The following is a 17,344-nucleotide window of genomic DNA, read 5'->3' as shown; positions in this document are numbered from 1 at the left end:
TGTCAGATTGCCATGAATTTGCGATATTTTTTTAATCCAAGCCAGAAGATGTACCATTATTTGTTTCACACCTGTCTTCTCTTGACATGCCTTTGCTTGCGTTTGGAAGTAGCTGCTACAATCCATTCTCTTGCTTCCCGTAAACGTTGCTTTACCTACAGCATTCTTAACACATGGGAGTGTATGAATGTTGAAACACACTGTATTATACATGGAGGTCATGGTTTTGTTCAAGCTGTGTCATTCAGCACATCAGTCATCCTCTGTTGCTGCAAATTGCATGATTATTGCTTTAGGATATTTTTCACTCTCGTTCTTCCCACCTCCTCAACTTGTCTGTTTTCACAACAGAACATCAAATCAGGTCAAAGACGGAGCTGTGTCCTTGACATGCTGATTCATTAATTCAACAAAACTTATTTAGTAATAACAAGCCTCTCTGCATCCACAGGACACACCTGAATATCAGCTCCCTGATTGATGGTGTGGTCCCTCCTCCCAACCCCTCCCGGCTCATCTTTCTGTTGCCAAGGCGACCGTCAGAAAAGGTCGATAGGGTCAGGCAGGATGTGGAGGGGACTTTAGATCTTCATGGCCCGTGGGTTAGAGAGGAGAAGGCACACACAGATGAAATGTTGTCCATGTCCGGAGAGTTCATTTAGCATTCAAGTCAGTCACAAGGTCTGATTTGGTGAAAATGTCACACAGTCAGAAGGCTGTTAGCTGCAAGAATATTAACCTCCAGCAGCGCAAACTATCAGAGAGCCAGGTTAATTCCCCATCTCCGTACTCCTTTTTTTTTTTCCTCTAGTCGAAGGGAGCAGATATGAGAGAGAGCATGGAAAGAAATGATCCTGGCTGCCCCAGGCTTTCTAATCAAAACGTTACTCCACCAACAGCAATGAGACCGAATCCCATAAGACACCACAAAAGGCTGTATCATAGGAAAAAATAAACATTTTCAGAGAAAGCAATTTAAAGCTTGGAAGTGTATTAACACTGATTGTGTTTGTTTGACAGCCCTGTAACAGTGTTCGGTCATGAATTTGCTGCAGGTTGAACTAAAATCTAGTTTTATGATTATAAGTTGGATGTACTCTTAGAATTACTTACTGTTTATGTCACATGGCACAACACAACATCGTTTTCTTTATGCTCGACTAGTGTTAGCTGTTATCACATCCTTTTGTGACTCCACACTAGAACGTTGTGGTTCAGTAGCCGGCTGTTGAACTGGAAAAACGTAATCTGACACACACTTTGTTATTGTGTTTTATCAACACACTACAGTTTGGATATTTTAAAGTATATAAAGAAGGATATTGGTTCGTGATTTTACTTGAAATAGAAACTATAGAAGTAGAAATAATACGGGGTAATAATTTAACTTATAGCTTTCACAGTGTAAATATTTGTTGGGTTTATCAGTTGAATCTAAATTAAATGTAGATTTTTGAGTGTTTAGTCTGGTGATTCTCAAAATTATGTGACCTTTCATGAAATATATAATCACTGGCCAGTTTTTAAGGTACACCTTGCTAGTGCTACATTGGGTGTCCTTTTGCCTTCAGGACTGCTTTAATTTTTCACGTCAGAGATTCAACAAATTGCTGGAAATATTTCACAGAGATTTTGATGATTGCAAACATAATTCAAATTTTTCCGCGTGTTCAGAGACGCTGTGATGATTTCAATTGTCTTGTGTTGCACACGTCACCACTTCAGCAGTGGTCTTTGTATGTGAGATCATGTTAATTTAAGATGCATGTACAGTACGAGTGTTTTGTGGCTTTTCTTGACCCCTCCTTGTTTGTTGTTGGAATTATAGGAGTTCAACCCAGAAGAGTTTTATCACTTACTCGAAGCAGCAGAGGACCACGCCAAGGAGGGACAACTGATGAAGGCAGACATCCCTCGATATATTATCAGTCAGTTGGGACTGACCAGGGATCCACTGGAGGGTAAGAAATGGGAATAATAGGTTTCAGGTTTTATTCCAGAGGTGTATATATATATATAATAGAAAATATGAAAACAAATGGAAGTGTAACCTTTTTAATTTGCAAGAATGCTTTCCAACAGATGTTTGCTGGTTTCAGTTGTTTACTTTCACTCCCAGAGCTGGATAAGTAGATCAATACCACTTGTGTTTGAGTCCGGATTTGATTAACCTACTTCACTATAAAAGCCGAATGCTGCTGGAAAGAGCTAGCCTGGTACTGTTCAAGGGAGAAAACGGAGCCACCAATACAACTGACTTTACAGATTAGCATGTTATGCCTGTTAATTTAGCAAGTTAGCATAAATAATGTAAGATTTTGGTGGGAGTTTTGTGCTATAACTCTCCTCCTGATCTAAAGCAGTGAGGTTCAGTGACTTCACATAATCTTAGTATTAAACTGATACAGTAGGAAATAGTGACACACTTTAACAGCTTGATGTTTTTGCTTTAGTATGTTAGTAAGATTTGGCAGCAGTAGTTGTTGCAAAAGTGCATTTCATTTAGCTAACTTGGCTTCTCACTTGTGTCTTTTCCTCTCATCCTAACTGCAAGCATGTGAGAGAAATCCACAGAAAAAATGTTTCATCTCTATTTTGTGTGGTGGCAGTATGAGGCTTTAAAAAGTGCCACTTTGAGATATTGATCAGCTTTTCTTTACGTCCATGATGAGGATATATTGAGATGAAGAGTCTGAGCTGCTTGGATCATTTGCTGTCTGGTGGTGCGGCTGCAGTTCTCTTTTTCATTCATCATCATGGCTCAAAATCAGCCCCCAAACTCACAGTTCACTATTCCCATCTGTTCAGCCACTCCCAGTCTAATCCATCAAGAGCTCGCATTAGCTGATGGGTTAAATGGCTCAGAATGACTCTTCACAATAAGCCACGGTGCTTTTATTTCAGAATTCATGAGAGATGTATCTGGTTAAGTCTTTGTGAGTTAATCTCTTCTAACAATGTGCCTGCTGATATCTTGATCTTGCACTTTCTTTAGCACCTACATTGTCATGCATAGGCACACATGCACACCCACATAGCTGCTTACACTTTCGCACTCACATTTCTTTTCTTGGTTTCTCACACTGAAACAGTGTCAAACAGACACTGACAGAATATACAGTTTCCAGCTCAGTGACTTTTATCTTATATAAAGTTTAGAACTACAAAGGGGCTTTCAAAAGGTAATTATCATTCAATTATTTCAACAAAACAGTTGTGTAATCAGTGTATTCAAGCAGCTGTCACATACAAAAAATGCAAGAACACTGGAAATTAGCTGCCACTCCTCTGCCACTGTTCATGAGGGGAGTAAGAACAAAGTGAAGAGGAGGGAAATCTGAAAGAGAGAAGAAAAATTAATAGAAAGAAGCTGTTTTAATTCTCATATTTTACTTTGTGGGATTTGGTCTGTAGCGGTTGAGAGCTGCAGTTTTTCTAACTGCTCACAGCGGTGTGGGGGGCCTAGTGTCGCTTTTTATTGTCACTTCAGGTTTGTCTGTTAACTAACATGTGTCCCAACAGAAATCGTGGGCTTTGACAGCTACGACAGTGAGGGTCCGCACACTCCAGAGACCGATGACTCAGCAGAGGTGACGAGGAAACACGCATGCACAGACACAGGAAACAAATTACTTGTTTTGTTTTGTTTTTAACTTTGAATTATAATTGTAAAACTCTGGGGATTTCATCAGGGAAAAGGGAGAGCCATCAAGCCACCAACTGAGGAAGACTTTCAGACCATAAAACTGATCAGCAATGGAGCCTATGGGTGAGTAATTGATTAATACGTCACTGATCACACATAGAAACCTAATCATATCCAATTTTTTCCTTGAGCTTTAAAACTAATCCAGTGGTTAAACTTGGTAAAGCTCATGAATCTAAAAACATTTATATTCGAGCTGCAATACAGATATATAGTCTGTCTTTATGTCACACACAGGGCAACAGCATGAAGAATTTGGATCATGAAAACATCCAAGAAAGCTATTTATGAAGAGATTTCTAACAAGCTCTAACACAAACGGCAGAAAGATTGTCAGACTGAACAGCAAAGATCTAGAATGGGACTTGAATGTGTATAAAAAATATTTGTTCAGGCTAAATTGGAACTGGTCAAATCCATCAGGAGCAGTGCAACAAATATTTGAAACAATCTTTCAAAAGTGGATGCTGGTGCTGAGTTTACATGTTTGTCCCTCTGGAGCCATTAATTTGAAAAATGCATTAGCCAGTTCAGTTTTCAAAACTTTTCCAATCTGGTAACTTCCTGTTTTAAGACCGGATGTACATTTCCGGTAGCTTTATTTTGCGGTCAATCGCTACTGTGAAGATGGACTCCAAAATCATGGCCAAAATATGAAAACTGAAAGATTGCGTTAAGTTACAAAGAGCAGAAGGTGGGAACACTCACCATTGCTGTGTCATAAAAAAAATCAAATTATCAGTTTTGAGGTTTGAAGAGTGTAGATCGATTGGTTGTTTACATCACTCAACACAAGCAGAACTGCATTACAAAATGAGAATCGTCCACATTCAGAAGCACATCTCTGTATAGTGACAGTTCTAATGATTTAAACAGGCAAATGTTCAGCATTCAAACTACAGGCGAACATTAGTCAAAGCCAGGTGTCTCCCCCGTTATGTCGACATCAGCGTGCACAGTCAAGTACACGCCTACACAGCACGTCAACAAATCGTGAAAAAAAAGTCACAGGATCTAAAAAATGAATGAATGATTGCTGGTAAGGGTCTCGATATATCAGTACTTACGAAGGGTATGTTGTGACTTACCTTCAAAAGCCTACAAATACTGAGAAATATCAAATTTGAATCCTTTCTCTCCTTTGCTCTGAGGCGCGGGGGGAAAATGTCGACAAGTCGATGAACATCATCTACAGATTTATTCGGTAAATGCCCAAGACGTCTTGAGAAATATAAATCGCCGCTTGATTCATCCATTTGGTTGACCTGTTTTGGAAAACCCGACCGTAAACAAGGCGTGAATATCACGCCGGAAACTAAGCGCTCTACACGAGTTTTCCCACCGGAAGTAGCATATGCTGAGGCGCACATAGCCTATTACAGAATTTCAACCTCTGGCTAAATTTCACCAGTTACACTCTTGACTTAAATGCTCAAGTATGGTGGACCCGAAAGGTCAAATGCACAACTTAAGAAAATACAACAAAGAAAAAACCCGCAAAAGCACACAAAATAAAATAGAACATGATTAAAACACAACAGAACTAGAAAAATACAACTGAAGTATTTTTAGGGAGATAATAATGTGACGGACCAGCTGCGGATGTAACAAGCTAACACCACACGGCTAATAGCAAGCGTATCTACAGTGTTATATGAATCATGCGATTAAAACACACGTTATCTTGCATCTTTTTCTTCTTCTTCTCACAAAACTAATGAAGACTTTTAAGCGTGTCTCGGTGCAGTCCATATTTTAGTTTTTGTAACCGCTGCAGTTGGTCCTTCAGATAAATGCCTCATTTCTGTTGTGTTTTGTGTGCTTATACAGCGTTTTTTCTATGCAGTCTTTTTCAAGTTGGAGTGTATTTTGCGCTTTCAGGGCCACTGTACCTTTGACTATAAATAACTGAAATTTATAACTTCAAAGCTTCTCAAGAGCTCATTTTTCTCAAGTAAAGCCGAGCAATTCACATTTGCTACATGTTACTTCAGTAGTCCGATGACAACTGCAGAGTGCTGTGCACTGCCTTTTCACCCATGTGATAGCGCTATGACACATACAACTCGGTTAGGACATTTAACATTCATCCGGTGACATTTTTTTCCTGTGCAATTTAATGAACTTCATGTATTTGATGCATGAAGTCTCCTTTATCCTCGGCTCAGCTCTCTCATGCTGCCACATCCGTCATCTTTTTTTTTAGCCTATTTTTTTTAGCAGGCTACCACAGAGAGACAGATAACCATTTACTGTCACGCCAACAGCCACTTCAGAATCACCAGCTAACCTAACCTTTTGCTTTCACCTAGTACTCAAAGCACTTGTTACACTGCAAGCTGCATCCACAGACACTATTTTGTTCATGGACACATGAACAAAAATGTGTGTGGGGCTCAGTTTCCTCCCAAATCCCTGATAGCAAGTTTTTAAAAAACAAAAATGTTTCAGATTTCTACAAGTTGACTTCTAAATGGTTGAATATGCATGATTTAACAATAAGATCATTCAGAAAGCAAGACTAGTTTACTTTATCTGTAGAAATTACATGTTCTTGCCTTTGTCAACAGCCATACTGAAAGTGGCCAAGATCTTGTGTTTTCAAACTGCTAATTGGCTTTATCAAACAAGTGATCATAAAACAGTTTATGTACCAGTTTTGGTACTTGTGTCCGCCTGTAAACGATTTCCCTATAATGTCATCTGCTGATATGTTGTTACTGCTGCAAAGCTGATAATGGTTTCTGTTCCGAAAAAACCAAAATCATAATGCCCTGGGTTCAGAAATTGAAGGTTGGTAATCACTAGATTTTCTATTAGCATAATGATCCCAATCATGCATCCAAATGAATCAACATTTAATAGAAAATGTTACTGGGACATGGTAGCAGTCACTGAAGTCCTCAGGATCCTGGGATGTAAAGAAGACAGTGGCACTGTGAATACTGATATAAATACTAATGATAGAACCGGAAATGTGAGCAGGAGCCAAAAATACCAACTAAAAGATGATGAAGCTTGAGAAAAACCCCTGAAAACTTGAGTTAGATCACAAAACAACAAAGGTACTTCTATTAATATTACCAAAAATAGAATTTGGTGGTTGTAAATTTTTGTTTAGATAAAAATTATTAGCAAGGTTTTATGTATTTTTAGTGTTGATATATAATATTGTCTTGTAATGCCATGAGGGATGAAATATAATTGGCACGGCACAGGAAAAAAAAAGAAATAATAAATACAGACACTAAAAGCAGCGCTTAATCCTTCATTCTGTCACAGAGAATAATTAAAACGCACAGAGAGATTCAGATGGGATGTATTTTAAAATGCACATTTGACATGTTGTCAGGAATCGGCATTGTCGGGGGTTCAATGATTTGAAAGAAAATAAAATAATAATACATTTAAAATGCACTTCACAGCAAAGAGATGGCCAGTGGGGATGTAAACACACGAGTAACATATGGTCTCCTCTCCACCTTGACCGGGTCACATGCTGCTGCATGTTAAAGGCTGTCAAAAGCTGAGTTAGGTGGATCAGCGAAGAAAGAGTTGTACTTGGCAGGCCAGCATTATTCTACCATTATCTGCCCATGAGAGAAAATGGGTTATTTTTCAGGTGTAGTTCAAAGACTCGGTTCAGGATCAAACAGAAAATGAAAATTACGAGCACGGGGGTTGACGTTTTGTGCTGGAGGTTTTCAAGTCTTAATATCCTCCTTGATGTGTCCACACAGCCACACTTTATTGAGCTCGTGTCTGAAAGGAGATGAAATATCCTCTGCAGTTTGTACCACCTGCTGTTTTCCTCAATACCTCATTTCTTCTGTTCTGTACTCTTCTGTCTCCCCTGCGTTGCAGCGCCGTCTACCTGGTGCGCCACAGGGAGACACGTCAGCGTTTCGCCATGAAGAAGATCAACAAGCAGAATCTGATCCTGAGGAACCAGATCCAGCAGGCGTTTGTGGAGAGGGACATACTCACATTTGCGGAGAACCCCTTCGTCGTCTCCATGTTCTGCTCCTTCGAAACGCGACGACACCTCTGCATGGTCATGGAGTACGTTGAAGGTAAGGGGGTCGGCGGTGGTTTTTCACTAGATCTGAGTTCAAATTGATAAGATCGTATGAAGCTACTCTAAACACGTGCCTTGATTTCTTTTTTGTTGTGTGTTGGTCAAGTTTGTGCCTTGTGTGTAAAGTAACACATTTCCTCCCCGACTCTTTTACATCTGTGAAATAACCTTCAGCACATCAGGATACGCTTTTCACGCCACCTTTCCTTTGGATGCTGTAGCCATGGCCTTTTCTGTTTTATCTACATTTTTTTATTTTAATTTTCATTCAATTCCTGGACTTATTTTTTAAAATTGTGAATAAAATTGCCACCTGAGCCTCTGGCTTCTAAACCGAAGGTCAAGCATTCAGGAAACGTGCAGTGAAGTATAATGTCTCAGTTACAAAAAAGGGCAGGGGAGTTTCACTGGCTCACGGCTAAAGCTTGACTCAGTTTTCCTTCTATTTGTGCTGAATTCTATTATTTTGTCAAGATCGCTGTTGATTCACAGACACACTGAGCTGTCAACGGTAGGTACGAATTTATGACTCATGTATGATGGCAGTGCCAAATATGGATGGCACAAAAATTAATTAAAAACCCAAAAGATAGAAACATAAAAAGCAAATCATTTTACTAATTCAGAAAAGACTTCTAATGTTCTAGTGCTAAAAACAATGAGTCACATTTAATGAATTTGTTCTCCCTAATCAGAGCATCAAAATATGTCTTTCTGGGGTTCAGCACCATTTGTTTGAAAGTTTTAACACGCCGAGCGATCGCGGCTCAAAGAGTTGGCAGTTCCGGAAGGTTGCCGGTTCGAGCCCCGGCTCGGACAGTCTCAGTCGTTGTGTCCTTGGGCAAGACACTTCACCTACCGCCTACTGGTGATGGCCAGAGGGGCCGGTGGCGCGTTATGGCAGCCTCGCTTCTGTCAGCTGTAGCTGTAACTGTAGCTTGCCTCCACCAGTGTGTGAATGAATAGTGGAATTGTACAGCGCTTTGAGGGCCCCGAAAAGCGCTATATAAATGCAATACATTATTATTATTATTATGTTATAACTACAAAATCACATTAACAGTAACGTGTGTTGTTTATGTGATTGCAGGTGGGGACTGTGCCACTTTGCTGAAGAACATCGGGGCTCTGCCTGTTGAGCTTGCGAGGATGTACTTTGCTGAAACTGTATTAGCCCTGGAGTATCTGCACAACTATGGGATCGTCCACAGAGACCTCAAACCCGACAAGTGAGTGTTTAAAATTTATATTATCAATCAATATAATCACTTGTTTAATTACACCTGTTCAAATATATTATTAACCAATCATATGGCAGCAACCCAGTGCATTTTGGGTTGTAGACATAGTCAAGACTGATGGCCTGCACAGGGTGTACCTAGCCTTTTACCCTATGACAGCTCGAGCCCCGTGTGATCCTAAATCATAAAAGTGGATGGAGAGATGACTGAATGGATGATAATAATAATAATAATAATAATAATAGACATGGACCGAAGCCTAAGATAATGCAAAAACAAAACATCCAAATTTTTCTTTAACAAACAGCCTTTGATAAAACTTTAAAAGTCAAAAGCCTGGATCGGGTGCATTCATTAATCGAATTGGCAGCTTGCACATCTGGAAAAGTACTATCAGTGCTAAAAGGTATACACAGATGTTAGAGCGGCACACGCTCCCATCCAAAGGTCTTTTTCTGGAACAGCCTTGTATATTTCAACAAGACAATCAAAACTGCATCGAGTGCAACAGCCTATTAAACAAGTCCAGCTGCTGAACTGGTCTGTGTCCAGTGTCCTCTGTCCTTTCACTAACTGGAAACCTAAAAATAATAATGAAACCAAAAATACAACAAAGAAGACCCCAGACTGAATCCTATATGGGAACAGGAGACATTCCTCTCCCAGAAGTTCAACAACGGATCTCCTCAGTTTCCAGACACGGCCGTGGCCATGGTATTTGTAATGCCTTATGTAATTTGTGTAATACACTGGGGTATTTATAATCAGAAGTATTTATATCTATTAGAACTATTTTGTCATGTTTTGTAACTTTGTAATATATTGTATCATTTAATTTACTTTAATTGGTTCGGTACTTACTGTGTCGGAGCTTCTCTGACTGCATATTTTCACATAATCAGAGATTAATAAAGTGTTCTGATTCTGATCATGGCCCAGTCCCAACTTCTTTTTTTTCAACATATTTAATGTATTTAATTTCCTCAGTTTAAGTATTTGATGTGTTTAATGTTTTCTATTGCGGATAAAATATGGGTTTACAAGATTTGCAAATCGCTGCATTCTGTTTTATTCAGATTTTACACAGCTCCTCAATTGCTGAGGGAACAAAACCGTTTGGGGGGGGGGTTCAGGTCATTTGCCAGAATGAATGCCTGTTTTCTCTCTCCTTGTAGTCTCCTGATTACCTCCATGGGCCACATTAAGCTGACTGACTTTGGCTTGTCGAAGATGGGCCTAATGAGCCTCACCACCAACCTGTATGAGGGACACATTGAGAAAGATGCCAGGGAGTTTCTGGACAAGCAGGTACGGTACCCACGACCTCACACCGGTCGCATTAAACATGTTAAAACACGAAGTACAGCATTTTAATGCAACATGGTAATAATTCATTTCACTTTTTAATTAGTAACTTTATGAATGAGGTGCATGTCCACTTAGAGGCTAATTAGCTGAATCCCATTTTTAAAAATCCTTTTTTCAACCACGCATGCAAACCTGCCAAGTCATCTGGCAAAATCAATATTATCCGAACAAAGATGCTGCATTACAATGCTTCCTGTTTAGTCTGAATAAGTGAATCATTAATGCCCTCCATCTCCATAACAATCCTGTTTTGCAATTACAGTATTTGTTTATACTCTGAATTAAACCAGTCATGAGCAGTCAGATTGGGCCGCGTGTCCTTTTCATCTTCTCAGTGGAAGCAAGCATCTGTGTTTCTGCCAGTAATCAGCTCACATCTGCAGAAACAGACTGCAGCTTTGTGGTGGAGATTATGGCGGAGAGAGAATTTCTCAGTCAGTCAGAGCTTTTACTATTGGGTTGTCCTTATGTGTCTGATTTAATTTGTCCACAATTCTTGTTTTGGATCGTTCCCACTAGGTGTCACTCAGTATTGATGTACTGTTTGTTTATCCAGAGCACTTCCATTACGTCCACAGTCAGGGGCGTAATTTCCAGGGGGGTTAGGGGGGTTATGACCCCCCCAATAAAATTATTAATTATCTTGCATAGATAGGCTGTTGATTTTCTTTACTAATTTCAGTTATTACCAGCAAAATATTTGCATGTTTAATCATCTAGGAATTTATCCAGATTTATTTATTGATTTAGACAGAGATCTTGACCCCCCCCAATGTTCAGCACAAAGTTACGCCGATGTCCACAGTAGCAGCTTATTTTTATTAAGGATGATTAACTTGTCTTTCTTCCTCTTTCTCTCCTTTTCTCATTTGCTTTCTTCTTCCATTCCTCCAAATTGTCTCAATCATTGCTCACAGGTTTGCGGTACTCCAGAGTACATCGCTCCAGAAGTGATTCTCCGCCAAGGCTACGGGAAGCCGGTGGATTGGTGGGCCATGGGGATCATCCTCTATGAGTTCTTAGTGGGTTGTGTGCCTTTCTTTGGAGACACTCCTGAGGAGCTGTTTGGACAGGTCATCACAGGTGAGGAAATTGTGATAAACCTATGTTGCTACTATGTTTTAAAGGCCTTCTCAAACTGCAAAGATTATAAGTGGTTAATGATAAGTGTACTAAGACTTAAAGCCTTCTGTAAAGGTTAGAAACCAAAGATTTAGAATTCTGTTCCAGAAACTAAGTATGTATTTTTTTTTCTTTATTATTATTCTGACCTTTTGCTCTCTGTTTCTTGCGCCTCTGGTAGATGACATAGTTTGGCCAGATGGTGATGAGGCCCTGCCTGCAGATGCCCAATCCCTCATCTCTGCCCTGTTACAGACCAACCCTCTCGTCAGGCTTGGTACAGGTACTGGTTTGCTCTTTCACTTGATATCTGATTTGACATGTGCAGATATTTGCAACAGGAATAAGAATGCAAAGTAACATTAAAAGGAACAGGTGCAATATAAAACAAAAGTATTTTGGGTCTTGTTTCTTTTTGTGCCCACTGAATATGAAGCTAAAGCTAGCCTCTGGCTAGCTTAGCTGAAAGACAGATAAAGCCACCTAAAACAAGCTGTGGCTTTAAGAGAGCATAATAATTCTTCACCTCTTGACACAGACAGGAAAGCTGTTTCTCCCCTGTCCACCTATAACTTTCTGGCATAAGCGTTTATATAATGCATAAAAAAGTATCATAAAAAAATCTTATCATATCCACTTGGCATTCTGCAATATATTTTACATTTGTTCTTGAAAGACTATTCATCTCATTCATCTTTATTTTTGGATGAGGGTAACAATTAATGTTGTTTGCACCCCCACCACCAGGGGGCGCATTTGAGGTAAAGCAGCACTCCTTCTTCAGTGAGCTGGACTGGAACAGTTTGCTGAGACAGAAGGCAGAGTTCATCCCTCACCTGGAGTCAGAGGAGGACACAAGCTACTTTGATAGTACGTGTGTCTGGATTTATGTGAAATGACATTAATATTAGGTTCATGGGTTATTTAAGGATGTTCTGACACAACCTCAGCCGGAAAATCACATTTTATCTTCTCTGCCTCTCTCTCTCTCGTGTCTGCCAGCTCGCTCCGATCGTTATCACCACATCAATACGTACGACGAGGATGACACCAATGACGATGAGCCAGTGGAGATCAGACAGTTCTCATCCTGCTCTCCTCGCTTCAGCAAGGTCTGACTTTGCCTCTCACTTTTTTTAATCTCTGTCTCAGTCACTTTTACTTTTTTTTCCTCACTCTGTCACATTTTGTCACACAGACATCGGACAGGATTCGATGAGTGAAGAGACAAGATTTTTAGATAAAAGTAGGTCATCCTGCACATAGTGTAGCATCTGGAGGTCGGACCAGGTCTCATGTCTGCTGCTAATAACTCTAATTGGACTCACTCCGCCATCATCGCTGATGCTCTTTTCTCTTTCTATTTTAAGACAGTCAGGGTCTTCCACCTGCTATTTTTCTAATTCCTCACACTACATTTTTTGCTGTTCCTATCTACAGATGTGTTATGATCCAGACATCTTTTTAACTATATTTGTTTTCACATTCACACTTTCTGCTTGGCTCCTCCAATTCTGATCTGTGACTCCCTCTTCTGTCACACTTTCTCTCTCAGATGGGATTTTCTCACCTCATGCTGTCTTTTCATATCTCTTTGTCTAACTCGCTCTGCCTTCCCTCCATTTGCTCCATCCACCCCTGCTTGGAAACAGAAAGTGCCTCAATGAAATCCCAATTTCAGTTAAATTTAAAATAACATTACAGTTAGCGTTGCAAGGCTGTTTGGCAGATTTTTACAGGTATTGCACGTGAACAGAGACATCTGCCAAGCACCCTGAAACGACAAGATCTGTGGCAAATACACTTATTAAAATGAATTAAATTCATGTACTGCTGTAGAAATATCATTATTAATAATGATAATTTAATCACAAACTACTTTAATTATTAGTTAAGTGGCTTAGATAAGCAAAAGTCTGCTGGTTTGAGTTTCTTTGGTGTGACGACTGGGTACTTCTCTCTTACTTGTGTAGCTCTAAAGATAAATCTCTGACATTTGGACTGAGAGTGAGACAAACTTTGGTATTTGATTTGAAAGCTTTCTGACATTGTCCACACCAGATTATCAGCACGGGAACAAGGAACCTTACTCGGAGCATGCAGGAGGGAAAGCAGATTGTCAGATAAAGACTAAAAGGAAGACAGGAATGTTTATACACAAGGAAGTGATTACTGATTAGCAAGGTTTCCAAACTCAAAATAAGACAAAACCCAGACACTGTGACACCAAGCTATTAGATCATTATCCAAGAAATTCAAGAACAATTTAATTAGTAATGTAATGTCGTTCTGCAACCAACAAGGGCGTGAATGCAAAACTTAGATCAGCCCACTTTTAAAGTAGGTTTGGTGACACTCATTAATCTTTCTTCTGCATGCTATAACAGAATATCATGTGTCACCTCATACATCAGTGTTGCTAGACCCCTTTTTTAGGACAAGTGCCCCAGTAAAATCTCAGGCTTGAATTTTAACAAGCACTTATATTTGGCAGGGGATTTGTTCAGAAGCCGAGGAGCATTTGCAGGTGTGTCCGGGCATGGAGGCTGCAGTGAGCAGCCAGTTATCCATGGATCAGCATTCTGGCTGAAACAAGAATCAAAATGAATGTGCGTCAACACAGTTAGGTCACTTTAATAAGGATCTTAGTTAGGGGAAGTTTAAACAGCATGCTGTATGGCACAAGGTGGTCTTTGGACACCTCTCTCCAAACTTCCTCCTTACATACTGAAAACAGTTTGAATGTAATTTTTAATTCATCACACTGATTTTCAGTCCTCAGCCTTTTCTTCCTGTTTCCCTTCTCTAAAAATGGGCTTGTTGACAGACACCTTTCCACTGAGACCATTTTTGATGAGGCTTCAGCAAACAGTAGGTTGGATAACTGAAGAGCCAGATGCATCTTTCAGGTCCTGTGTCAGATCTTTGCTGGATTTTTTTTCCAGTAGCAAAAATGCTATGCCTATCAAACTCTGCTAGCGCTGTCATTTCTCATATTCAACTAAAGAAATTATCCATTTTTACGACATACTGCTAGTATCAAAGTGCCTGAAGGTACAGCGTAGAATTGATTCTTTGCTAAGTTAAGTTGCCTGTTATCTGTAGACACAACACTGGTTGTTCCCTTGAATTAGGTGTCTTTTAATGTCTGAGTGATTCATAGAGTTAAGTGGATTCATAGAGTTAAATGAAAAAAAGTATCAGGCAGGACTGGACTGAGAGTGAATGACTGTAAATGAGTCTAAAGAAAAACTTTAGGGACCTTCAGAACGCCTGGAGAACTGTTGCTGATGATCACTTTAAAAAATACAAGAAAATCTGACTCCTTTGAAGCAAAATATAAAGAAAATGAGGGGTTTTACATAGTGCTGTATTGTCTTGATCATCTTGAACCACTAACAAACAAAGATAAAACTAGATGATAGAACAGAAGAAACTGCTGCTAAATGACTGCGGTGCATTTAACAAATGAAGGAATGCATGAAGCTAAGAAATTGTTTGTAGCTGTTAACATTGTTTTTCCTGCTGAGCCGATAGCTCAGTCTTCAGCTGATACTTGTTTCCATGGTGCACTGCAGAATATTCTTTAGGCTTTCCTTAACACAGCTCAGTTCTTGTCCTCCCCCACACAGCTTAGCTTTCCTGTGTTACTCTGCACATAATAAAGGCCTTACAATTTAATTATGCACATGTCTTTGTGGTACGTTAATACTCACTTGCATGCAGAGAAAACATTCATGCTGCTGGGAGTGTCTTTACGGTAGTGCAAAGCTTCTTAACCACGTAATTTGATAATAAAAAAAACCAAAAATACTGTACTTAAATTCATAGATTAGTGATATTGTAATATTTCTACAATATCTTCTAAAAACAGGCAGCCGAGAGATCCACTTTGTTTTTTTACCCTGGGTGGGCCTTCCTGACACAATGCTCCCAAAGATTTATGCCTCCTTCTACTCTCAAACATATGTTAGGCAAATGAGTTAACTGCATTTTACTTTTAGATGCACAGTGTTCCCACGATTAAAACCCCACTGATTATATAGCACAGTAACCATTTGCCATGATTACATAATGCACACAGACTTGCATCAAAGCAAACTGGTTAATAAATTCCAAATGGACATTTTCTCCAGTCTTGCTCACTCACATATCTGCAAAAGCCAAGGTGGAAATTTGTATTTTTGAATTGAAGCTGCCAATAGTGAGAATTACGACTGCCAGAATGTCCTAAAATTTAACAGCTCATAATGTTCTCCTTATCAGACTCTTAAAGTATTTTGGCCAGACTGTGACACATAATTTTCCACAGAAATTGCAAACCTGAGCTGTTAGAGGCTTCCTAAGGAGGCATATATGCATGTTTTAAAGGCTGAATCATCTAAAAGAGTAAAATCTTTTTTTTTAATGGTCTGCACACATTTTGAGCTGGCAGACCACATTGAAAGCTAAAACCTGGACCGAGATACTCCATTAACAAGTCCTCCATCGATTTGGCATTTCAGACTCATGGCAGGCGGTTTTATCTCCTATAACTGAAATTGCAGTGCGACCACAGACAGTTTGCTTGGGGATTCAGGTGTGTTATACAGCACTGGATGTAGCCTCAGGCTCAGACGTTTGGTGAATATCTGATCATTTTATTTGTTATACTTCTGGCTCTATCCTTTATGCAACTTTCATACATAAGCAGACCTGTAAAAATAAACTGAAGTGCAAAAGCTGGTGAAATTTAAGGAATCTGACATCTTCCCCACTGGTTGGCTGTAGCTCAGGCAATGCAGCGGGTTGCCTTCTGATCAGAAGTATCGCTGGCTCCTCCTGTCCATGTGCTAAAATATTTTGGGGCGAGATACGGAAACTCAAGTTCTTACCAATCCATCGGTAAATGTTAGATAAAAGTGCGTAGGTGCACTCGGTGGTTGGCCGAATGACACTTGTAGTCTAAAGCACAACGAGACAAAAGGTGTCAATGATGGTACCAGTCCATTTATTTGTGTATTTTATGCCAGGTTGCTACCAGAAACTATAGACTGAAAAGATTAAGTTTCCAGGTCAAATGGGGACGTGGCTCAAAGGAAACTGAAGTGGGATTGCATAGTTTTCTATAGGAAAGCTATGCAAACTATGCACTCCCTTAATCTATAACCTCATAAATACCTTCCTGAAGAGACTTCAGTCTTGACAATCATACTGAATACTGCATGCTATTAATTTTGTAAGTTATGTTACCAATTAGAGTAAAATAGATGATGAAGCAGTGTGCGTTTTAGGCTGGGCAGCTTTGTGAAGTTGCTGGTTTCAGGAAAAAAAATGACATCAAGCTTTGGTTTATCTACAGTCTATGCCAAAAACACTATCTCCACCTGAACTGAATAATAAAAATCATCATATCACCAGTAATTGTTGAAATAAAGGCATTTGTCTGAAACAAATTCACACAGAATGTATATCTGTAACTCCAACTCAAAAGCAACATTTCTCCTGAGCTATTAATCAAAGCCAACAGACCAAATGCTCATCGATCTGACTGTGTCCCGCTGCAGGTGTACAGCAGCATGGAGCATCTTTCTCAGCTGGAACAGAAAGCTACGAGCTCCGTGTCCCGTCGGGAGCACAAGGGCCCACGGGAGGACAAGGTAACGAAGAGAGAGAGCATGGGCAGCTTCAGCATGAGGGACAAGAGCTGGAGGACTGGATCCCCTGAGATGTGAGTGGTGGGCAGCACTGAATCAGTTTCGGTTTATTGTAGGTATGACACAGTAAGGAGGGGTGTTCTTTACACCTAAGCAACGTATGAGGATGTTCATGAGGTGATTCCTTGAAGGT

At 39.8% G+C, this 17,344-nt stretch overlaps 1 protein-coding gene across 3 annotated transcripts in view; it reads left to right on the top strand.

The window, feature by feature from the left end:
• mast1a (microtubule associated serine/threonine kinase 1a) overlaps positions 1-17,344 on the top strand; it is an 81,458-nt gene that overhangs the window by 55,810 nt on the left and 8,304 nt on the right. For all 3 annotated transcript variants that reach the window (XM_084931105.1, XM_084931104.1, XM_084931107.1), the window contains 11 exons: positions 1,829-1,961; positions 3,523-3,590; positions 3,693-3,769; positions 7,571-7,779; positions 8,875-9,013; positions 10,201-10,333; positions 11,311-11,476; positions 11,697-11,798; positions 12,263-12,385; positions 12,518-12,627; positions 17,062-17,225. In XM_084931105.1, the coding sequence (XP_084787231.1) occupies positions 1,829-1,961; positions 3,523-3,590; positions 3,693-3,769; positions 7,571-7,779; positions 8,875-9,013; positions 10,201-10,333; positions 11,311-11,476; positions 11,697-11,798; positions 12,263-12,385; positions 12,518-12,627; positions 17,062-17,225 (1,424 nt within the window). The remainder of the gene's footprint in view (positions 1-1,828; positions 1,962-3,522; positions 3,591-3,692; positions 3,770-7,570; positions 7,780-8,874; positions 9,014-10,200; positions 10,334-11,310; positions 11,477-11,696; positions 11,799-12,262; positions 12,386-12,517; positions 12,628-17,061; positions 17,226-17,344) is intronic.

Source organism: Perissodus microlepis, chromosome 6 (assembly GCF_051167445.1).
Source record: "Perissodus microlepis isolate ML-2025 ecotype Zambia chromosome 6, ASM5116744v1, whole genome shotgun sequence".
Classification (NCBI taxonomy): Eukaryota; Metazoa; Chordata; class Actinopteri; order Cichliformes; family Cichlidae; genus Perissodus; species Perissodus microlepis.
Note: the sequence above shows the minus strand (reverse complement) of the source record. Positions and strands in the feature narration are given on the sequence as shown.